The 25943-nt window shown below is 41.1% G+C and overlaps 1 protein-coding gene across 1 annotated transcript in view; it reads right to left on the reverse strand.

Annotated features, from left to right (window-relative positions):
* Positions 1-25943, reverse strand: part of lmo1 (LIM domain only 1) — a 56926-nt gene that overhangs the window by 12255 nt on the left and 18728 nt on the right. Inside the window, exon 2 of the mRNA XM_041197701.1 lies at positions 12191-12404. Coding sequence (XP_041053635.1) covers positions 12191-12404 — 214 coding nt within the window. The remainder of the gene's footprint in view (positions 1-12190; positions 12405-25943) is intronic.

The raw sequence follows: 25943 nt of genomic DNA on the forward strand, positions 1-25943 counted from the left end.
TATATTCTTTCCAATCTAACCTGCCACCCATCTTTGCATTATATGCTTTTCCTTTCAGTTTGATATTGTCTTTAACTTTAGTTAACCATGGATGGTGGGCTCTCCCCTTGGAATTTCTCTCATTGAAATGCATCTATTGTGTATTTTGAAATATCCCTTTAAATGCCTGCCAATGAACTATCCCTTATCTTCATTTGCCAGTTGATTTTAGCTAGATCCGTTTTCATACCCTCATAACTATCCTTATTTAAAGTCTAATATACTATTCTTGGATGCACTCATTTCTCCCTCAAAATGAATGTAAAATTCAATCATATTCTGATTGTTGCTACCTAGGGGCACCTTCACTATGAGGTTATTCTCTCATTGCTCAATACCAGGTCTCATATAGCCTGCTCTCTGCTTGGCTCCAGAACGTGCTGTTCTAAGAAACTACACCAAAAACATTCTATGAACTCATCTACACTATCTTTGCCCATCTGATTTTTCCAATCTATATGTAGATTAAAATCCCCCATGATTATTGCTGTAACACTATCTCTTTTATATTCTGTCCTGTGTAATAATTAGGGGGTCTGTACACCACTCCCACAAGTGACTTCTTGCCTTTATCATCTCAACCCAAACCACTTCTACATCTTGGTTTCCTGAACTTAATTCATCCCACTCTAATGTGCTAGTACCATCATTAATTAACAGAGCCTCCCCACTTTTTCCTAACTTCCTATCCTTTCTAAATGTCACATACCCTTCAATATTCAGGTCAGAATCTACGTCACCCTGTAGCTATGCCTCTATAATTGCCATCAGATCTTAGTTATTTCTCTATGCACCAGTTCATCTGTTTTGTTGTGAATGCTACGTGCACTTAGATAGAGCCTTCAGCTTTGTCATTATTTTTGTAGTGTCTAGCCTTATCTGATTTATACTCTTTGACCCTTCCTGTCATAATCTATCATTTCCCATATTATCTTTCTCTTGCCTCTATTCTTTGGTTTACCACATCTTTCTAAATTTGACCCCTTGCCCCCACTATTCAGTTCAAAACCTTCCCTACTTCCCTAGCTTTGCAGCTCAAGAGGACACTAGCACAGTTCAGGTGTAGACCATCATCCCAAATGGTACAGATCCCACTTTCCCCAATACTGGTGCCAGTGCCCCACAAACCAGAACCCACTTCTCCCACACCAGTCCTTGAGCCACACATTCATTTCTCTAATCTTTTGTCCTATGCCAATTTGGACACGGCTCCGGTAACAATCCAGAAATTACCACCTTTTGAGGTTCTGCTTCTTAGTACGAGGTGCTAGACACCAAGTTGACTATGCAGAGCCTTCTTCCTCATCCTGTCCCTATGTCATGGATACCTACATGGATCACAGCCACTGGATCCTTCCCCTCTCCAACCTGAGCAAACGTCCCGAACCCTGACAACACAGACTCCATCTTTGCTATAAAGAACAGTGTCAATCTACCTCCTTATACTGTTCCCTACTACCACTATGTCCCCCCAGAGGAGAGGTGAAAAAGCAAATAAGTAAAAGAGGGAGACAGACAGGCAGTCAACACAAATGGGAATGCCAAAGTCATCTATAGGCACGTAAATAGGAGTAGGGCCAATTAGGAACAAAAAGATTTACACATTGAGGCAGAGCTGAGTTCTGAATATTTTGCATCCGTCTTTACCAGGCCATAGTGAAAAAGGTGGTAATTCAGGTGCAAGAAGTGTTTAAAAATTGGTTAGGAGATATTGGTTAGGCTGCCTGTAATTAAAGTGGATGAGGCACCAGGACCAGATGAGATCCATCTGAGGATACTGAGGGAAGTGAGTGGAAATTGCAGAGGCACTGACCATAATTTTAGGCTCAGGGTTGTTGCCAGAGAACTGGAGAATTGTAAATGTTACAAAGGATGGAAAGATAAATCCAGCAACTATAGGCCAGTCAGTTTAACTTTATTGGTGGGAAGTGACTACAAACAATAGTTTGGGGCAAATTAAGTCACATGGAGAAATGCAGGTTAAAGCAGGCAGCATGGAATTAAGGAAAAAAATCATGTTTGACTAATTTGGGAAGTTTTTGAAGAGATAACAGAGGGTTGATATGGGAAATGCTGTTGATGTGGTGTACATGGTCTTTCAAAAAGTATCCGATACTGTGCCACACTGAGCAAAATTATAACTCATGGAATAAAAAAGGAAAATAGCAACATGGTTACATACTTGGCTGAGTGACAGGAAACAATAGTGGTTAATGGATGTTTCAGATTGGAGGAAAGTCTGTAGTGGAGTTCCCCAGGGGTCAGTGTTGGGACCCTTCCTGATATATATTAATGACATGGACCTTGGGGTATAGGGTTCAATTTCAAAGTTTGCAGATTTGAAACTTGGAAGCACTGAACTGAAGAGAGTGTGTAGAACTTCAAAAGGACATAGACAAGTTGGTGGAATGGGTGGACAGGTGGCAGATGAAGTCCAATGCAGAGAAATTGGAAGTGATTAATTTTGGTAGGAATGTAAATAAGGGAACAATTTTGAAGTGGGTGCAGGAGCATATGGATTTGGGCATAAATGTGCATAAGTAATTGAAGGTGGCAGGACAGCCCGAGGAAATGATTAAAGCAGCCCAGGATGGTGCATGCTTTAAGTACAAGGGCAAGGTGGTTATGTTGAACTTGTACAAGATGCTAGTTCAGCCTCAGCTGCAGTAGTGTGTCCAGTTCTGGATGCCAAAATTGGGAAGAGTATGAAGGCATTGGAAAGAATTCACGAAAGATTCACTTGAATGAAGTTCCTCACGCCTGGAACCAGTTATGAAGGTGGATTGGAGAAGTTGGGACTGTTTTCCTTAGAGAAAAAGTGGTCACGAGGAGATTTGATAGAGATATTCAAAATCATGAGGGGCCTGGACAGAGTAGTTAGGGAGAAGCTGCTCCTACTCATGAAAAGATTGCGAAGGAGGAGGAAACAATTTAAGTAATTAGCAAAAGTAGTAAAAGCAACATGAGGAAAAACTTTCATGCAGCAAGTGGTTAAGGTCTGGAATGCACTGCCCGAGTGTGAGGAGGATGCAGGTTCAATTGAAGCACATAGAACTATAGAAAAGTTAAGCACAGAAAGAAGCCATTCAGCCCATCGTATCTGCACCAGCCAAAAAGGGAAAAGAAATTAGCCACTCATTTTAATCCCACTTTCCAACATCTGGTCCGTAGCACTTAGATGCAGACCCAGGTACCTTTTAAATGAGTTGAACATTTCAGCCTCAACCACCAATTCAGGCAGTGAATTCAAGATGCTCACTACCCTCTGGGTGAAAAGGTTTACCTCATGGGATGGGGGGCGGCAGGGGTGGGGTGGGGGGGGGTGGGGTGGTGTGGAAATATATTGACATTGATTGAGAATTGGTTAGCAGACAGGAAACAAAAGGAATAAATGGGTCTTTTTCCAGAGTGGCAGGCAGTGACTAGTGGGGTTCCACAAGGATCAGTGCTTGGGCCTCACCTATTTCACAATATATATCAATAATTTGGATGAGGGAACCAAATGTAATATTTGTGAAACTTGGTGGGAATGAGAGCGATGAGGAGAATGTTAAGAAGTTCAAGGCAATTTAGACAGGTTGAGCGAGTGTGCAAATACTTGGCAGATGCAGTATAACGTGGATAAGTATGAAGTTATCCACTTCAATAGGAAAAACAGAAGTGCATGAGTGTTATTTAAATGGGTGATAGATTGGAAAATGTTAATGTACAAAGGGACCCAAGTGTCCTTGCACACCAATCACTGAAAGCAAGCATGCAGGTGCAGCAAACAGTTTAGAAGGCAAATGGTACGTTGGCCTTCATTGCAAAAAGGATCGAGTACAAGAGCAAGGATGTCTTGCTGCAACTGAACAGAGCCTTTGTTGAGACCACACCTGGAGTATCATGTGCAGTTTTGGTCTCCTTCCCCCAGAAAGGGTAAACTTTCCAAAGAGGGAGTGCAGCAAAGGTTCACCAGACTATTTTCCTGGGATGGCAGAATTGTCGTACGAGAAGAGATTGGATTGACTTAGGCCTGCATTCACTAGAGTTTAGAAGAATGAGGGGGGATCTCATTGAAATGTATAAAATTTTGACAGGGATAGACAGACTGGATGCAGGGATGATGTTTCCTCTGGCTGGTGGGTGAGGCGGTTGGGGGAGGGGGGGGGGGGGGGGGGGGGGTGGTGGGTGGAGGGTTGCCAAAACAAGAGGTCACAATCTCAGGATACAGGGTAAGCCATTTAGGACTGAGATGAGGAGAAACTTCTTCACTCAAAGAGGGTGGTGAACATGTGGAATTCTCTATCACGGAAGGCTTTGGAGGCCAAGTCTATCTGTTTCCTTAAATATATTCCGATTTCTGGGCTCTAAAGGCATCAAGGGGTAGAGGGAGAGAGGATCAGCCATGGTTATATTGAATGGCAAAACAGACGAAGGGCCAAATGACCTACCCATGTTTCCATGGTTTCCATCTTTAGGGACCTGTGGACATGCATTCCAAGGTGTCTCACTTCCTCAGCCCCTCTCAATATCCTCCCGTTTATTGAGTGTTCCCTAGCTTTATTTGCCCTCCCCAAATGCATTACCTCACTTTTCTGGATTGAATTCCATCTGCTACTTTTCTGCCCACTCAACCAAACCATTCTGGAGACAACAGCCATCATTTAAAAATTATTTTTATTCATTCATGTGATGTGGGCATCACTGGCTGGGCCAACATTTATTATCCATCCCTAAATTCCCTCAAGAAGGTGGAGGTCAGCTTCCTTTTTGAACCACTGCAGTCCATGTGGTGTAGAGGGAGTTCTAGGATTTTGACCCAGTGACAGTGAAGGAATGGTGATATTTCCAAGTCAGATGGTGAGTGACTTGGAGGGGAACTTCCAGGTGGTTTTCCCATCTATCTGCTGCCCTTGTGCTTCTAAATGGCAGTGGTCATGGGTTTGGAAGGTGCTGTCAAAGGAGCCTTGGTGAATTCCTGCAGTGCATCTTGTAGATGGTACACACTGCTGCTACTGTGTGTTGGTGGTGGAGGGAGTGAATGTTTGTGGATTTGGTGCCAGTGGGCTGCTTTGTCCTGGACGGTGTCAAGCTTCGAGTGTTGTGAGGGCTGCACTCATCCAAGTGAGGAGTATTCCATCACACTCTTGATACGTGCCTTGTAGATGGTGGACAAGCTTTGGGGAGTCAGGAGGTAGGTTACTCGTCGCATAATTCCTAGCCTCTGACCTGCTCTTGTAACCACAGTATTTATATGCCTAGTCCAGTTCAATTTCTGGCCAATGGTAACCCCCAAGATGTTGATAGTGGGGCATTTAGTGATGGTAATGCCATTGAACATCAAGGGGCAATGTCTGGATTCTATCTTGTTGGAGATGGTCATTGCCTGACTTGTGTGGCACGAATGTTACTGTCACTTGTCAGCCCAAGCCTGGATATTGCCCAGGTCTTGCTGCATTTGGACATGGACTGTTCCAGAATCAGAGTCCTCTTCACTACCAATTTGTGTCACCTGCAAATTTCTTGATCGTACGAACATATGAAATAGGATGGTAGACCATTCAGCCCCTTGAGCCCACTCTTGTCGTTTAATAAAATCATGGCTGATCTATTTGTTACAAATTCCACATTCCCATCTACCCTTGATAATATCCGATTCCCTTGCCCAAGAATCTACCTTCACCTTAAAAAAATATTTAATGACCCTGCCTCCAATGCCTTCTGGAAGCAGAGTTCCAAAGTCACACAACCCTCAAAAAAAGTCCTAAAAAAAAAAAAATGCCCCTAGTTCTGGACTTGCCTACAGGGGGAAGACATCCTTCCACATTCACCTTGTCAAGATCGTTCAGGATCTTTTATACTTCAAATCATGCCTCCAATTATTAATATACAAACAGCAAGGGTCCCCAACACCACACCCTATGGAATGCCACTGAAAACCAGTTTATATTCACAAAAACATCCATCGACCATTACCTGGTTTCCTGTCGCTGAGCCAATTTTGGATCCAATTCGCCACCTTCCCCTGTATCCCATGGGATCTCACTTTCCTGACCAGTCTGCCATGTGGGACCTTGTCAAATGCCTCACTAAAATCTACGTAGACAAAATCCAAGCACAATCCTCAATTGTCAATCGTCGGCACTTCCTCAAAAATTCAATTAAGTTAGTAAGACAACCTTACCATGCTGACTACTTCTGATCAATTCATGCCTGATATCCTGTCTCAATTGATTCCAATAATTTACCCACCTCCAAAGTCAGACTGACTGACAATTATTTGGCTTCTCTCTCACCCTATGTAATTAATGATGCAATGCTCGCAGGCCTCTAATCCTCTGGTACCTTGCCTGTATCTAGTGAGGATTGCAAAATGATTCTCAGAGCATCTGCTATTTCCTCCCCAGCTTCCTTTAACAGCCTGGGATACAATCCATCTGACCCTGGTGATCTATCCACCTTCAAGGATGTCAATCTCTCCAGTACTTCCTCTCCTTATGCTTATTGCATCTAATATTTCACACAACTAAGTAGAAAGTGTGCATCATCCCTCTCCATAGTGAGGGCAGAGGCAAAGTACTCAGAACCCTGCCCACATCTTCAGCATCAACACAAGTTACCATATATATCCCGGATAGGCCCTACCTTTTTCTCTTAATGTACTGGTAAAACATCTTTGGTTTTTTTGATTTACCTGCCGATATTTTTTCATATCCTGTTTTCCTAATTTCCTTCACCCTATAACTTCTACATTTAAGCTTTTGGTGACTGTCATAAGCTTTTTCTGCTTTATATTACCCTGCATGCTTCTGGATAACCAGAAGGCTCTAGATTTGGCAGTACCGCCCTTTCTCTTTGTGGGGACATGCCTGTAGAATCACACTTTTGAATATCTCCCACTAATTTGGACAGTTTTCCTTTCATGTAGCTGTATCCAGTCCACCCCTCAGCTTTAAAATTTGTCTTCCCCCAATTTAGAACCTTCACCCCTGTTTTGTCATCTTCCATAGTGACCATAATAGTTAGATTTAGTATCACTATCTCCAAAATGGTCCCCTACTGCTACTTCACCCACTTGCCCAGCATTATTTCTGAAGGTTAAATCTAGAATTGTGCCCTCTCTTGTTGGGATTGTTACATGCTGGCTAAAAAAAAATCGAATGCAGTTCAAGAATTTTGCACCCTGTGTCCTTCACACTGATCATATCCCAATTGATATTAGGGTAGTTGAAGTCTCCAGTGCCTACTGCCCTATTTGTTTTTGCAGTCAGAAATTTATCTACATATTTTCTGGTCTAACTCTCTTCCACTATTTGGGAAGGGAATTAGACTTATCTGAAAAGACGAATTTGCAGGCTTACAGGAAGGCAGGAGAAAGGTGAATTGCTTATTTGGAGAGCTAGTGCAGATACGATGAAGCAAATTACCACCACCAACACTGTAGCAATTCTGTCATTTTGAATTAACCCAATACCTTGGGGCCAAAGTCAATTCACAAGAGATTATACCTTATGCCCCGCCCACTTCAATATTTTTGGGCAAGAGAGGGGTAAACTGAACAAAGCATTATGCAGTGAAGACTTCATGTACCAGGCCTACAAGAAAATACACTCAGCTCTTCCAATGAAGTTATCCAAAGTCCACCATCTCCCTTTCAGAAATTTCCTTAAACTGATTTGCCTGGTAATTTTAATGTGAAAACATGCCAACCTAGAAATTAACAAAAATTGACAGCTCAAGGAAAACATTATGGGTGTAGTGTTTACAACAGGGGGTAGCATTGAAAGTGCAATGTGATGTAAGGTCATAGGTTTAAACCAAATATTGTTTCAGGGTTAGATGCATTTTAATGAATACCATTGTAAAGACTTGAGCTATCATCCACATGTTAGAACAATTAGGGCATTAGACTAAAATTGACAATGAGACAAATGCTCATTTTGTCCTATCAAAAGCTAAGAAAAATCTCAGTACACTACAATTTAAACATTTTTGTACAAAATGCATCCAAATGCATGGGGAATGATTTGTGCTGTTACAGCCAGACTGCTTTCAGTCTGAGGTTTGCAATTATACAGGAATCGCTGCTCCATATTTCTACACATCTGTTGGCCACTAGTAGTGGTGTATGCTCTTTACCCAGTTACTCTACCATAATGAAAAAAGGACTTCGATGTCAAAGCAAATTGTAAACAGCCAAATTACAGAACTGCACACAAAGCAACACTTCACATTGCAATGGCATACTGTAGAATACTAGATTCCTGAACCCTAGCAACCCCAATGTAGTGATGGACTACCAAGCCATTTTAGTGGAAATCAAGGCCCTCTTACTCCTCAAAGTGCCTGCAACTAACCTTTATAGATTAAATCTTCATTAGAATGCAACCCAAAAGATTGAGCCAAAGCAAGTTTTTTTTTAAAAAAAAGCTACATTCAACTGTTTAATCTGTAGCTCAACTACTCAGGTCATTTTACCATAATACGTGTTCAAACTTGAGGCAGAAATGTAAGAAACAAAATGGTTACAATCACATTCAGCTTTGCCCTCCTCCTGATCTGACAATCCCCGATTATGGCTGCTGGATGCCTTCTAACTGATCAAATGGAGATTGGAGGTTGCCCATTTAAACAAAGTTTGGAGCCAACAACTAGCATTACAGAAGGGGATGGCACCTCAGTGGCTGGAAGAGCAGTCAAAATTAGTGCCCAATGATTTCTATAAGTCTATTATTGTCCACAAGCCAAAGAATAAAAGCCACAGCTAGATCATGCAGAAATGGTTAAAAAACTTCAGTGGAAATTAAGATACCAGCGCAACTCAATGTGGACACTGCACAGTACTTGGTCTCTTCCAATGAGCAGTTCAAGGGGACAAATTAGATAGTTAAATCAAAGGAGATGCAGCACTATAGGGGGAACTGGAAAGGAGATCAGTGGTTTATTTTTGGATAGCTGTTGCAAGATCAGTGCAGATTATGGGCTGAAATAATCTCTATGCCAAAACTATAGGTGTACTTTTATACCTTTCAGATCCAGCACTGCCATGGAAAAGGCTGCAAATCCTGAGCAGCAAGCTGTTGACCCAAATAAATTTATGGGATTTTGTTTGAGGTCTCTTGCTGAGTGTACTCAGTATCATTTCGCACTGGTTGGTGGAAAGATTTCCAATTCAGACCAGTTGCATCACATGATCAAGTTATTGAACAGCAGCTAAGTATTTTAATTTTTTTCATATTCAACTATTTCAGCTGCATTTTCAAAATCAGTCAACATAAGACATTAGCTACACAGACTTGGTGTACATGTAGCTGATCATTAACAGTACACAAGTTTTATCATCCTGCAAAAAAATATTTTTAATGCCATTGACCCAACTAGAGGAATACAATGTATTGACTCAGTTGGTAGCACACATCAAGCCCCATTGCAGGGATTTTAACACAATTTAGGGCAACAGTTCAGTGCAGTGAAGAGGTGAACATTGTCAAACCAAAACCCCAGCTGCTTTCTGATCTAAACTCACTGAGCAGAAGGAAATTCTATGCATAATTCTGTGCATATTCTTGTATCCAAATTTAATCAACCCCCAAAAACTGGCCATTTAATGAAACCTTACGTACAAATTTACCATGTGTTCATTATGTCATGTTGGGGAATTTGGAGAACGAAAGATATCAAGTGAGTGCCAACTATGGATCCCAGTTATCATATGATGATTTTTGAATGAGATGAAATGAGTATAACCAGCTTAACAATTTCCTGTGACACACTCAAATCAATGGCATGGTGCAAACAATGACATCAGCAACTTTAAACCATTATGGAGTCTTCAATATTATAAAATGGGCTCAAGACAAGTGCACCACGACATCATTAAAACACTTACATCATCTCAAGATATCCCAAAGTCCTTCACATTCAAGGAATTACTTTTTGAACTAGAATCACTGTTTGATGTAGGAAAAGACCAGATTCTGTTTTTGCGATGTTGACTGAAGGATTAACATTGGCCAGGACACAATGGATAAACTCCACCACCAGCCACCACACCCCCCCCCCCCCCACCTCTACTCTTCACCAAAATAGTGCCATGGGATCTTTTACATGCACCCAATACAGCAAATAGGACCTCAGTTTAATGACGCACCTGAATGCCAGCACCTCCAATAGCATGGCACTCCCTCTTTACTGCACTGGAGAGTCAGCCTTTATTTTTGTGAAGTTCTGGAGTGGGACTTGAACCCAGAAATATATCTGACCCAGAGGTGAGTGTGCGCTACCAATTGAGCCATGGCTGACATAATGGCATTAGTCAGCAGCAAATTCTAGGCCTCAAAATGTTTCATTACTTCCTCAATGTTTTTGTATCAAAAACACATTTTGAGTAGCTGAACACTCTTGGAAGACTGGAATTTTCAGGAATGTTTGCAGGAGATTGCCCACACAAGCTTGAAGAATGTATTGGATTTGAAATGTTTTACTTCAATTTGCATTTAAAACCACATTGTAATTGTAGCAAATATTGATTGCCATCCATTAAAGGTTGGTCCATTTAATACTCCCATGTAATACAATTATGGGCTCTACACATGTGCCAAAGATGGCATGTAAGCCACTTCTTTAAATGACTAAACGCATTGAAGCAAAAGTCCTTAGGACATATTTCTGGAAAATGCTTCAGTTTAAAAAGACCAAATGGAATTGGAATCGTTGATCCTTGCATTATGCAGTCATAATGCATCCAATTGCTGAAAAAGGACAAAAGACAGCAAGAATCAAAGACCAAAAGCAGATTACACCAATTGTTACAAGCCAATTAAGAAATTTCACCCACTATTGCAGGAGGCTAACAACGTATTTCATTTTCCTTTAATGTCTTCTTTGAGATGCTTTCACAATGTGTGCTTCCACTTCTCTACACTAAATAAACATCTTATTCAATTGTAGCTTGAAGTGTTCAGTACTGTAACTGAAAAGAAAACAATGCATAAAGACCTCTGCCAGCTATAAGCAGGTCTAGAGTCGGAAATAGCATAACTTAATTCCCATTCTAACTCGTGAGAAAGTTACACATCCCATTTCCTAATCAAAGATTCTAGATCTCACTACAAGTAGAACAGGATGCAGAGATGTCTTATGCTGTAAGTCAAATTTGCAAAATACAAAGGGGTAACAAGCAGCAGGAAAATTCCTGAACCTACTATATGGCTAGCAACTCTAGCATAGCAAAATGATTAATCTGCATTAAGCTGGTGTCCAAAGGCTTTTTAACCTTGTATGCCACTTTTGTAGACAAACATTTTCAAAAACTATCTTTTGTATCCATCAAATCCTTATTTTAAAATTCAAATAGGATCACTCCAACCCTTTAAACTCACGGGAATATCAAGTTTTGCAGACCGGTCTGCAATTTAACTCAAGTCCTGATATAATTTAGTAAATCTGCACTAGTCCTTCTAAAGGAAGCATATCCTTCCTAAGGGGTGTCCAGAATTATGCAATACTCCAGATATGGTCTGACCAAGGCTTTAGGACAAATGAAGCACAACTTGGTATTCTAACATCCAATTAATTTAACTAAAATTAGTGCACAGGTACAAAATGTATGATATGGACCTGGAACAAATGCTTGTGCTCCTTCAGAGTTTAGTTTCTCACAATTTAGAAAATATTCTGTTTTAGCTTTCTTCAATTCAGAGTGCCTCATTTCAGAGGTTGCTGGAAAGCCAGTTGAGTGAACTGCTGCATATGGCATGCAATACTAGTTTCTATGCTTAAAAGCTCCTTCATATTATAAATGGTATGTTTTGTTCAATTTGCATTGCAAAAAATGGCAGCCTTATTGAAAGATATAGATTTGAACAAACCAGATTTTCCAGGCGCAAGATGGAGAAAATGGCTTGCAAATAAGGTCAAGACATTTTACGTATCACTCCCCTCCCCTACTTCAAGCCTGGAGAGCCAAATAGCAGACCAGGGTAAAGTGTAGCAGAGCAATTATTTCTTGATCAAGTTAACACCTTAGAAGCAACCAATAATTTGAAATACTGAAATCTTTCACAGATCCCTTTATAAATCTGCATTAACATATTCAGTTACGTAGGAATTTCCCCATTTATGGATATTAATCAGCTCCAGAATTATTTATTTTTCCTAATTACATTACCTTAAGTAGTCTCTACGACAGAGAATTAGGTTTGCTTTTGTGTAGAGTGTAGATCCGACTTCGCCAAGGCGGCAGTCACAACAGGCGCATTTTAGACAGTCTTCATGCCAATACTTGTCCAGTGCCTTTAGCAGGTAACGATCCTTGATCTTGCGGTTGCATCCAGCACAGCCTTTCTGCTTTCCTTTTGGCTGTACAGAAAGCATTGGTACACCTACAATTCAAGAGGAACCTTTAGTTAGAAAGATTTTCAGTTCTAAAATTTTTCCCCTTCTCCAAGCTTTGTTAGATAAGATCATAAGGAAGTCTACTCGAGTAGATAAACTGGATTAATTCTAGACTGGAATTAACATTTGTTACCTAGGGATGGCCTTAAAAAATTATGAACAGTTTTGCACCACTTTTGAGCTGTTCATTCATTTCTTAATCACCTCCATATATACCTATATTAAAAGACTCCATTCTACTACACTTTACAAATAGAAAGGCAGGCTTGTATTTATATAGCGCCTTTCATGACTCCAGGATGTCACAAAAACACTTTGCAGTTCCACAAAGTGTTTCATTGGTTATAAAGCAGGAATTGCAGCCAGCAATTTACAAACAGCAAGGTCCCACAAATAACATTGTAAGTGACCAGATAAATCAGTTTTATATTGTTGATTGAGGCATAAAAATTGCCAGGATCCCATTTCTCTTCATAATAGTGTGGGATTTTACTTCCACCTGAGGCAGAAAGGTTCTCATTTTAACATCTCACCCAAAAGATGGAATCTTCATATAGAATACCTTAGGTACTGCGCTGAGGTGTCCACCTTGATTTTGGACTGAAGTCCCTGGAGTGGGACTTGAACCCACAATTGACCAGAGAAATGCACTACTGAGCCACAGCTGATAGTGTTGCAATATAGCAGAGAAGTCCTGAATTGGCTCAAACTCACTTGCATTACTTCAAGTACCTGACTTTTGAGGGGGGCGGAATGAGATAAATGCAAGAGGCGATTGCTCCTCAGTCCGATTTCGCGCACAATTGTAGGGATCTGTGTGCTACCCAAGCACACAATTGGGAATAAACACAAATGTATATACCTTTCTGATGTATTGATTTTTTGTACAGTAAATGTTCAATTTCAAGTTAAAGCACAAGGGTCAAAATAACCTTAAAAAAGGTAGATTTAGGGAAGTTGCTTTTTGGCAACTTCATGAGAGCTCTCCAACTCAATATTCCTGGAAGTTAACTTTCAGAAAACTTGCATTCCTCAGATTGATTGTGCAGAAAGAATGATGAGGAATCTCTCCAACTGCTCATTAGTTTAGGATTTGGCTGTCCCAGGAGCATAGTGTAGCCATTTATTGTAAGTTAGCTGCATGTGCCCAATTAAACATTGCTGACTAAAATAGAATCCAATTTTACATTTCTGCTGCTAACCATTGAATGAAGTTGCACACCATAACTTACCCGTATTGAAAAGAGATCTGTACTTTGAAAGCAATTTCTATTTTTAATATTTAATTGGAAAAGAACTATACACCAGGACTCTTCTACTACAATTGCAGAAGTTACATTTAAGAAACATGCGCATGCTTCCACGAGATCAATGTTCTCCTGGTTTTGTCAGATTGTGTTTTTTTCCCCCTTGGACATTCAAAACATACCTCCTATTCTCTTCAAAGCCCAGGAGAAAACTAAACCAAAAAAGGTGGAAAGGCACACATCTCTTGATTCCAGCAATAGAAATTGGTTCCGATTGAGAAATTGACCAGTTTTTGATTCATTTACAGGATGTGGGTGTCACTAGCTGGACCGGCATTTATTGCCCGTCCCGAATTGCACTCGAGGTGGCAGTGGTGGTGAGCTGCTTTCTTGAATCACTGTGGGGGAGGCGTTGGTGTAGTGGTATTGTTGCTGGACTAGTAATTCAGGAGACCCCAGGGTAATGCTCTCAGGACCTGGGTTTGAATCCTGCCATGGCAGATGGTAGAATTTGAATTTAATAAATACACGGTCTAATGACCACAATCATTGTAGATTGTTGTAAACAATGGTTGTAAAAACCCATCTGGTTCAATGATGACCTTTAGGGATGGAAATCTGCTGTTCTTACCTAGCCTACATGTGACTCTAGACACAATGTGGTTGACTCTTAACTGCCCTCTGATCAACGACATGAGGGATGGGTAATAAATGCTGGCCTAGCCAGCAGCACCCACATCCCATTCATGAATATAAAAAAGGCCATGGTGTATGTACACCCACAGTACTGTTAGGGCATTCCAATATTTTGACCCAGTGACAGTGAAGGAATGGTGATATATTTCCAGGTCAGGATGGTGAGTGGCTTGGAGGGGAACTTCCACATGGTGGTGTTCCCATATGTTTGCTGCCCTTGTCCTGCTAGATAGCAGCAGTCGTGGATTTGGAAGATGCTGCATAATGAGCCTTGGTGAATTTCTGCAGTGCATCTTGTAGATGGCACACACTGCTGCTACTGTGCATCAGTGGTTCGAGGGAGTGAATGTTTGTGGATGTGGTGCCAATCAAGCGGGCTTTACTCCCCACACATCCAGGCAAGTGGGGAGTATTCCATCTCACTCCTGACTTGTGCCATGTAGATGATGGACAGGCTTTGGGGAGTCAGGAAGTGGGTTACTCGCCACAGGATTCCTAGCCTCTGACCTGTTATAGCCACAGTATTCATATGGCTAGTCCAGTTTAGTTTCTGGTCAATGGTAACCCCCAAGATGTTGATAGTGGGGAATTCAGCAATGGCAATGCCATTGAATGTCAAGGGCTGATAGTTATGTTCTCTCATCATTGGGGATGGTCATTGCCTGGCACTTATGGCATGAATGTTATTTGCCACTTGTCAGCCCAAGTCTGGATTTTATCCAGATCTTGCTACATTTGGACATGGACTGCTTCAGTATGAGTCGTTGTGAATGGTGAACATTGCACAGCGAACATCTCCACTTCTGACCTTATGATGGAAGGAAGGTTATCAATGAAGCAGCTGAAGATGGTTGAGCCTAGGACACTCCCCAAGGAACTCCTGCAGTGATGTCCTGGAACAGAGATGATTGACGTCCAACAACTACAGCCATCTTCCTTTGTGCTAGGTATGACTCCAACGAGTGGAGAGTTTTCCCCAATTCCCATTGACTCCAGTTTTGCCAGGACTCCGATGCCACACTGTCTAATGCAGCCTTGATGTCAAGGGCAGTCACTCTCACCTCAGGAGTTCAGCTTTTTTGTCTATGTTTGAACCAAGGATGTAATAAGGTCAAGAGTTGAGTAACCCTGCTGGGATCCAAACTGAGCATCAGTGAGCACGTTATTGCTAAGCAAGTGCAACTTGATATCACTGTTGATGACCACTTCCATCACTTTACTGGTGATCAAGTAGACTGATGGGGCAGTAATTGGCCAAGTTGGATTTGTCCTGCTTTTTGTGTACAGAACATAACACTGCAATTTTTCAGACCTTGTAGGATGCCAGTGTTGTAGCTGCCTGGAACAGCTTGGCTCGGGGCACAGCAAGTTCTGGAGCACAAGTCTTCAGTACTGTTGCCAGACTACTTCAGTATCCAGTGCCTTCCACCATTTCTGGATATCACAGTGAATCAAATTGGCTGAAGACTGGCATCTGTGATGCTGGGGACCTCCGGAAGCAGAGATGGATCATCCACTCAGCACTTCTGGCTGAAGATAGTAGCAAGTGCTTCAGCCTCACCTTTTGCACTGATGTGCTAGGCTGCTCCATCATTAAGGATGTATTTGTGGAGCCTCTTCCTGAGTTGTTCAATTGTCCACTGCCATTCATGACTGGATGTGGCAGGACTTAGATCTGATCCATTGGTTGTGTAATCACCCAAGCATTGTTTATCACTTGTTGCTCATGCTGTTTGGCACACAAGTCATCCTGTGTTGTGGCTTCACCAGGTTGACATCATTTTTAAGCACACTTGGTGCTGCCCGGGCATGTCTTCCTGCACTCTTCATTGAACCAGGTTTGATCCACTGGCTTGGTGGTAATAATAGTGGGGTAGTTATGTCAGGCCATGAGGTCACAGGTTGTGTTCGAGTACAATTCGGCTGCTGTTGGATGGCCCACAGCAACTCATGGAGGCCCAGTCCTGAGCTGCTAGATCTGTTCTAAATCTATCCCATTTTAGCATGGTGGTAGTGCCACACCACACAAGTGGAGGATATCCTTAATATGAAGGCAGGACTGTCTCCACAAGGGCTGTGCAGTGGTCACTCTTACCAATATTATCATGGACAGATGCATCTGCGACAGGCAGGTTGGTGAGGATGACATAAACGCATGTTTTTCCCATCTTGTTGGTTCCCTCACGACCTGTTGCAGACTCAGCTATGTCCTTTAGGTCTTGGCCAGCTCAATCTTCAGTTGTGCTACCAAGCCACTCTGGGTGATGGACATTGAAGTCCTCTTTCCCCATTCTGCGCCCTTGCCACCCTCAGTGCTTCCTCTAAGTGGTGCTGAATCTTGAGGAGCACTGAATCAGCTGAGGTGGGACCGTACATGGTAATAAGCAGGAAGTTTCCTTGCCCATGTTTGACCTGATGCCATGAGACTTCATGGAGTCCAGAGATGATGTTGAGATCTCCCAGGGCAACTTCCTTCTGACTGTATACCACTGTGCTGCCACCTCTACTAGGTCTGCCCTACTGATGGAACAGGACATACCCAGGGATGGTGATGGTGGTGTCTGGGATAAGATTTATAAGGTATGATTCTATGAATATGACTATCAGGCTGTTGCTTGACTAGTCTGAGACACAACTCTCCCAATTTTGGCACAAGCCCCTAGATGAGGCAGACATTGAAGGGTAGATAGGGCTAGATCTGCCATTGTAGTTTTCGGTGCCTAGATCGATGCCAAGTGGTCCATCCAGTTTCATTCCTTTGTTACAACTTCACTATCTACTATTTATATAAGGAGATATTTGTAGCCAAGTGCAACCCATAACTTATGAAAATTCCCACTCAGCACAGTCAAACTTCAAATCCTGCAAGTAAGTGTTTTGGGCATCATCAAAAAAATGAGGCAAATAAGTTACAACATTGAAGTCGCATTTCCTTTGAGTTATGTTTTAGTGGAAACATAAATAGGTGGTCATTCATTTCTGAACCTGCTCTGCCATCCATTAAGACTATGGCTGATCTACCTCAACTCCATCTTCTGCACTATTACCTCGATACCCTTAGTATCCAAAATTCTAGCTGCTCTCATTCCTAAATGTACTCAATGACTGAGTACCCACAGCCCTCTGAGGAGAATGCCAAGATCCACGGCCCCCAGTGAAGACAATGTTCATCTGTGCCAAATTATCAATCCCTCAAGTCTGAGACTTAGTTCTAACCTCGCCAGGTAGGGCGAGCAACATCCCAGCATTTACCCTGTCAAGCCTCTTCAAGAATTGGTGTTTCAATTAGATCACCTCTCACTCCTATAAACTCCAGGGAACATAGGCTTGGCCTACTCACTCATTAGTGAGGATGACCAAGGCTGGGACTTAAATATTGAAGGGTATGACATTTCAAAAAGTTAAGAAGCTAGGAAAAAATGGTGGAGTAGCACTATTAATTGAGGACATTAGTACAGTAGCGAGAGGGTGTTGGTTCACAAGAGCAAGATGTAGGACCAGCTTGGGTAGAGATAAGAAATAGTAAAGAGGTCACTTATGGAAACAGTTTATAGGTCCCCTAACAGTAGTTACATAGTAGGACAGGGTATATGGGAAGAAATTAATGGGTTTCTAAGAAAGGTACAGTAATCATGGGTGACTAATATACGCACAGGTTGGGTAAATCAGAGTAGCAAAGGTAGTCAGAGTTCAGAGTGTTTTCAGGACAATTTCTTAAAGCTGCATGTTCTAGAGCCAGCCAGGAAGCAGGTTATTCTGGACCTAGCAATGAGAAATCAAACAGGATTAATCAATAACCTCAGTAAAGGAGCCTGTAGGCGATAGTGATCATATCAGTATAGAATGTCATGTTCAGTTTGAGAGAGGTTAGAATCTAAGACTAGTGTTATAAATTACTTCTCTTCAGGTTTAAAAAGGGTATGAAAGCAGATCTACCTAATGTGAATTGGGAAACTAGGTAGACAGAAGAGATGCAGTGACAGTCTTTTAGAGGAGATATTTAATAACTTCCTGGCTTAAATCTTGCTGAAAGACTGAAAAGGATGCTCCATCCATGGTTGAATAAGTTTAAAGGTTACTATCAAATTGAAAGAGGCATTATACAAATCTGCAAAGATTAGTGGTAGGTCAAAAGATTGGTCAAATTAAGAACCAGCAGAAAAGCTAGCAACATTAAAAAAGTCTCTATTAAGAGTAAAGCTAGTGTTGGCTCGCTAGTGTGCGTGTCTGGATTTGATAAAAAAAAGGAAATGATGGAGGCATTGAACAGGTATTGCATCTGTCTTCACCATAGTGGACTTAGAAAACTTCCCAAAGATACCAGTGAATAGGAGGGAAAAACTTAAAAATAAATCACCATGACTAGGGAAAAAGGTGCTGGGAAAACTATTCGATTCAAAGGCTTTCAAGTCCCCAGGACCAGATAGCCTACATCCTAGGATCTTGAAAGTAGTGGCTGCAGAGATGGTAGATGCATTGGTTATAATCTTCCAAAATTCCTTAGATTCCAGTGGATTGGAAAATAGCTAATGTAACACCTTTATTCAAAAAAAAAGGGAGAAAAAGCTGGAAACCACAGGCCAGTTAGCCTAACATGTCACAAGGAAATTGCTGGAATCCATTATTGAGGTTATAGCAAGGTTCTTTAAAAAAAAAGCAATTTGATCAGGCAGAGTTAACTTGGGTTTGTTAAGGGAAATCATGTTTAACTAATGGAAGTAACAAGGTGGATAAAAGGGGGACCTGTAGGTGTGGTGTACATGGATGTCCAGAAGGCATTTGATAAGGTGACACAAGGTTACTACACAAGATTACATGGTGTCAACTTAACATATTAGTTTGGGTAAAGGATTGGTTAGCTAACAGGAAGCAGAGAGTAGGGATAGATGGGTCTTTTTCAGATTGGCAAGCTGTAATTAGTGGAGTGCCACAGCAGTCAGTGCTGGGGCCTCAACTATTTACATCAATTTGGATAAAGGGACCAAATGTATGGTAGTTAAGTTTGCTGACGACACCAAGATATGTAGGAAAGCAAGTTGTCACAGGAGGTAGAGAGTCTGCAAAAGGGATATAGACAGGTTAAATGAGTGGGCAAAAATTTAGCAGATGGGGTTGATGTGGGAAAATGTGAACTTTCCTTTGGCAGGAAGAATAGAAAAACAAGATAGAACTTGGAGGTGCAGAGGGATCTGGGTGCCCTAGTACATGAATCACAATGTTAATATGGAGGTACAGGTGGCAATTAATACAGCAAATGGAATGCTAGCATATTACAAGGTGAATGGAATATAAAAAAAAAGCAAGTTTTACTGCAGCTGTGCAGGGTCTTGGTCAGGCCACAACTGAAATACTATGTACATTTTTGCTGCTCTTATTTGAAAAAGCAGTACAGAAAAGGTTCACTTGACTCATTCCTGGGATGAAGGGCATATTTTACAGAGAAAAAAGAGGTACAGGTTGGGCCTATGTCCATTGGAGTTTAGAAGATGGTGATCTTATTGATATGTATAATTGAAAAGAGTTTGTCAAAGCTTTTCTCTCTTTTTCAACAATACTCAAGTTCTCTAATATTAAACAGCTATTTTGAAATGCATAAGATCCTGAGGGCATTTGATAGAGTATATACAGTGGGGATGTTTCCACATGTAGCAGAGACTAGAACCAGGAGAAAGTTTAAGAGGCCTACCCTTTAACATGGGTATGAGAATTTCCTTCCTCTCTAACGGTCGTTAGTATGTGGAATTCTCTTCCTCAGAAAACAGTGGAGGCTATGTCATTGAATTAATTCAAGGCAGAGTTAGATAGATTTTTGATACACAAGGAAGTCAAAGGCTATGATTTTTCTTGGTGGGGGGTGGGGGCAGGGGACAGGAAGACAAAGTGGAGTTGAGACCACAACCTGATCAGCCATAATCTAAATGGTGGACCAGACTTGAGGGGTTAAAAGAATCATATGTTCTAATACAATCCCCTCATCCTAGAGAATCACGACTGAATCTTCTTTGCATAGTATATCCTTCCTTAGGAAAGGAAGCCAAAGCGGTACACAGTATTCCAGGCACAGTCTCACCAAAGCTCTTAGATAATTTCATCCAGCCAAGTATCCAGATCATTAAATAGATTACCATCTGCCTCTGCCAGGTCTCCACACACCATTATTAAAATGTGGGGGAATTAATTACAAATTGCTGCTAGTAAAATTCTAAACTAGACAAAATGAACGTTCCTTCAGAGTAGGAAATCACATGGCCAGTATAATGGGTCATTTAAACTAGAGTGGATGGGGGCAGTTGAAGAAATTCAGGTATACAAGATGCAGGAATTGCCATTGCATTGGAAAACAAGTGCCACTATTTAAAAAAGGGGAGTGAGAAACTAGGAAACTACAAATCCTCAGTCTAACAATGTTGAAGTTACTAGAAATCAAGGAACTTAAAGTTGGGCCTTTTTTTTTTAGGGAAATTAGGAAATACTCATCATAAAGGATATAAGAAATCTGGAATTCTGCCTTCAATAGACTGTAGACATTGGGTCACTTGAAATTCGGATCTTAAATTCTATAGATTTATTAGGCAGGGGCATTATAAAGGTAAGGAGTAAAGGCACAGATCATTGGCTAAATGGCTTATTGATACTGTCATCTTCAATTTGGTTTTTAAAAGGCTAGTGATCAAAATTCTTTGATTCATTTAAATACAGTGGTCTGTACAGGCATCTAGCATTTTCTGTACCACAGCCAAATTCACTCTCTCAAATTGTGTGTAAGATCAAACCTAAAAAGAATGGGTATTCACTTGATTTGGAGAAGAAAACGAAAGAACTAAAAAGACTCAAAACCTGAAAAACAGGATCTACACTTCTGACTCCATCTTTCAGATGCTGACTGGTGCATTTCCAGCTATCACAAAATTCAGATGTTAATACTTTTAAGGACAAACTAAACGTGGACACTGCCATAACTACTTGCAAGATAGAATCCAGGGATGCAACCATTTGCAATCTGAGCAGGATATTAATGCCTTTCATCTACATTTCTTCACTCAAGTTAGACTGAGAAAAACAGTGAGGCAAGACTTACACGAATTGTTAAGCTGCTTGAGCTCACAGCAAGTGAACAGAACAAGCTTTCAGATTCACTTAGTTCAATTGATGCAATTTATCTTCATATCAAGATACAAAATAAACATATCATGCTTCCCCACATCAATGGGTTTGTCTTGCTTGATAAAGGCTTCTTGCTATTCTCCAGCACTCTAGATTCTCTCAGAAAAAGTATTCCCTTAGGCATTCCTTGAAGCTCTCTTGCCTCAGCAGCTTCTTCACATTCCACCTCTTGGAAGATCAAAAAGGTTTTCTAACATAGTAAAAAAGGTATTTTTCCCCAGCCTGATTAACTAGACAAGTTAATGAATTGCTTGTCACATCTTTGAGGTAATTGAAAAACTATTCCCATTCATCATATTAAGTGTTACCTAGCTTCCCTTTTATTTGCAAAAAAATGCCAAAGTTATATTATATTTGGGGGTCTTTGGCTTTTTTCATAATGCAACATTTTATTTTTGTTCCTAGAGACATGTAGCTTAAAGGGGGCAGGGAAGAGTATTAGTTGCAAGCGTTAGCAGTTAATTTTAGCTAAGTTTCTTGAAGTTAAGAGAATGTAAAGTGTGTGTGTGCGATGACAATGGCATGTGTCTTTGCACATCCATACATAGAGTTTTTAAGATGAAACTGGTTAAGTTCCACAAGTGGACTATGAAGTTGCTCCAAGTCAAAAGGATGTTCTTGATCCTTGCACATAGCTTTTACCCGCATTAGAAGCGCAAGTTTCAATAAATTCAGTTCAACATTTTAGAATTATTGCACAATAGTACCTTTCAGAAGGCCATGCTTGCAGATGAGCTAAATACCTTCTACCAAGAAGTTTTTTTCTTGTAAAATAGAACAGGCCAGCTCACCATAAATGTAGTTAATCAATCAGTTTAGCACAGCTATTAAGAGACTAGAGTCTCACCCCTCCAGTTTCCTCATCTCTGGCCCTTGGGGAGAAATATTGTGATCATTTCCCCATGAAACACAACAGCACAAGGAGTTTTTTTTAAACCAGGAGGGCAGTTTCCCTGAAGAACAGGGTATTCCCAATTCCATAGCCTGCAAGACTTTGGATAGTCCTTTGGCATAGATGGATAGCACAGGCTTTTGTTGCAAGGGCGCAAGTGGTGTCACACTAAAAGGGAGCATTGGAGGTAGTTCACAGGAGACATGAGAAGTTGATTCCTGGAATTAAAGGGATTGTTTTAAGGGAAGGCCAAACCTATACTCATTGGTGTTTACAAGAATGAGAATCTTATTGAAACATAAGATTGAGGAGACTTGATAGCAGATGCTGAGAGGCCATTTCCCCTTGCGAGGGCATGGTTTCAGAGTAAAGGTCATCCATTTAAGATTAGGAGGGCCATTGATCTTTGGAATTCTCTATCCCAGATAGCAGAGAAAGCTGGGCCATTGAATATATGCAAGTCTGAGACAGATCTAGAAAAAAAAGGGAGTCAAAGGCAGGAAGTGTGGAGTTGAGGCCATGATTACATAAGCTACAACCTTATTGACTGGCAGAGCTGGGACAGAGGGGCCAAATGGCCTAGTCCTGCTCATACTCATGATGTCTTCAAATTTGCAACAATCCACAGTATTGGTGGCATTTCAAATAGCAGGCAGACTGGATGGATGGTTGTTAGTGCAATTGAAAAATACCCTGATCAAGAAGTAACTGAAGCAACAGGAGTCAGACAAATACCAATTTTTGACCATCTCTAGGAAAAAGCAGTGAGGATGAAATAAAAACTGAGTTCAAGCTCCGAATTGTGATCTTGCCCGTACTGAGGTATAACACCTCATTTCCCTAGAAGTTGGGAGAGCTTTCTTGGAGGCGATGAACAAAATTGCTTCTATAGTATTCTTTGTGGGAGCCTATGTTTAATTATTGGCTATGTAAATTTACATACATCAGTAATTTTGAATCTTGTATGAAAAGGCTAGAATAAATGTATCGTTACCCTTCATGGCAAGTGCTCCAAGTCATGCTCTGACGTTCCTCTTAATCCATTGACTCAATTGCAGAATTCTTGGCGTATATGTATGGGCATTAGAAGTCCTTCCTTACCAATCTTTCCAAAAGAACTTGTATTTTTCTGAAGCAATTAATTGCTACATTGTACTTGCATTTTCATTTAGGAGCTGCTTCTCAACTAGATGAAGCTGGAACAACTGGCCTGAGAGATGTCAGACATTTAAAAATATATCCATTCCCAGATGATTAATCCCATCATCAAATTCAACTCTCAAAGCCACAGTTACACAAGTCAAATTTGTATCTCCAAGTGTGTACACATTTAACTTGATCCTTTCATATCCTTAAAATATATGCATCTGCTGACAAGTGCACCAACTTTAAAATACATCAGCACAATTTGAAATGTTATTGATTCAAATAGGTTTGCAGTTAAGAAATTAAAATTAAGTTAGCAATCAAGGTGTTAAAACATTATTTTAACAATTCTACTAAATATTCAACTGCTCAGTTAGTAACTGATGAACAGGTTGCACATCTTTCAAAGAACAGTCAAAGAGAGGAAGAAAATAATTAACTTTTAGGCAGCTGCCTTTAAATTGGGCAGAATTTTCACCTCAGTGGGCAGGCACACCGAGCGTGAAATGATGTGGTGACATTGAGTGAATGTCCTGACATCACAGTCACGCAATAGTTCGGTCAGCAGGTGCAGGAATCAACAGCATGCCCGCTGACAATTAGAAGACCTATTAAGGCTGTTAAAGTATTAACTTAAATTTTTCACTGCCCATCCAACCTTGCAGTTGGTGGGCAGGTGAGAAGGCTAAGCGGCCTTTGCACTTTTTAGGAAACCTCATCCATGGGCGGGATGAGGTTTCCAGCAACAATAAAAAAAATTTACATCTCATTCGTAATGTCCCTGCTTACGTGAGTCACACGAGGGGGCATGTTTTTTAACATTTAAAAATTCTTTACTTTTGTTTTTCAGCATTCAGCTCTGTGCCTCAGATTTTCCAGAGTGCACCCATGTGCATGCATGAAGTTTCCCATTCACCCTCCTTCCTCCGCACAGGCAGTGCTGTAGCACACGTTTCACACTAGGCAGGTCTTAATTGGCCTGTCAGCATGAAATCATGGCCTGGCCCTGATCATGCCAGGTGAGCTTCCTGCCAAGCCTGCCCAAAGGGCAAAATTCTGCCCAGTATTTTAATTTAAGCTAAAGATCACTCCAGCAAAACCAGATTTCCAGCTTGCTGAATTGTGCCATCAGTAAGGACATAAACAGGTAATAAGTTACAGTATAAAATTCTTGGATGATAAAAACTGACCTGAAATTTGCAAGTCAAAAAGCAGGAACATAATTTTGTTTTCTTTCCCTGAAGTGCAATCTCAAGGTGGAATAGCTGCATTGGCATATTGTTATGCCTCATTCCAAGCTCTGGTACCACATTCATTGGCGTTTCAATTGGTCATTTGGCCCATGGTTGACCTTGTATCTCAACTTCATCTTTCCACACTACCCCCATATCCTGTAGTATCCATAAAATCTCAAAATTGACCTGTGTCTTGAATATACTGACCTGAGCATCCACAACTCAATCTCTACCAGAGAGAAGAAATAGTTGATCCCTTATTCAGAGGCTGTAACTCTTTTTTTTTTTTAAGTTCAGCATCTACCCTATTAAGCCCCTTAAGAATGTTTCAATTAGAGCACCTTTTTTTATTCATTCATGGGATGTGGGTGTCGCTGGCTAGGCCAGCATTTATTGTTCATCCCCAATTGCCCTTGAGAAGGTGGTGGTGAGCTGCCTTCTTGAACCGCTGCAAGCCATGTGGTGTAGGTACACCCACGGTGCTGTTAGGGAGGGAGTTCCAGGATTTTGACCCAGTGAAGGAACAGTGATATATTTCCAAGTCAGGATGAGGAGTGGCTTGGAGGGGAACTTCTGGGCGGTGGTGTTTCCATGTATCTGCTGCCCTTACTTCAGGGAATATAGCCTAGTCTGCTCAATCTGGCTCATAGGACAAGGAAATAGTGCAGTGAATCTTCATTGTACTTCCCCCGGGGCAAGTATGTCCTTCCTTAGGTAAGGAGACCAAAACTTCACAGTACGCCAGGTGCGGCTTCGCCAATGTCCCTATATTATTGTAAAAGACTCTTCTGTTATTCCTTTGTAACAAGAGTTAACATACTATTTGCCTTGCTAATTGCTTGCTGTACCTGCTGATTCATGACCAAGGACACCTGGATCCCTTCTTTGCCAGTCTCAAATTATTCTGCTTTATTTTGCCCACAGAAGTGGGCATGTTCACACTTCATGCTGCATTCAATTTGCCTTGTTCTTGCATCCTCAACTAATACTGTCTCATCAGCAAACTTGGATACAACACTCAGCCTCCTCAAACTCATTAATATGGATTGCCTAGAGCCAAGTACTGAACCTTGTGGTACCTGCTAATTACATACTGCCCAAAATGTCCTGTTCCTACTCTGGTTAAGTGGACAGAAAATCCTCAGT

This window comes from Carcharodon carcharias, chromosome 10 (genome assembly GCF_017639515.1).
Source record: "Carcharodon carcharias isolate sCarCar2 chromosome 10, sCarCar2.pri, whole genome shotgun sequence".
NCBI classification, from domain to species: domain Eukaryota; kingdom Metazoa; phylum Chordata; class Chondrichthyes; order Lamniformes; family Lamnidae; genus Carcharodon; species Carcharodon carcharias.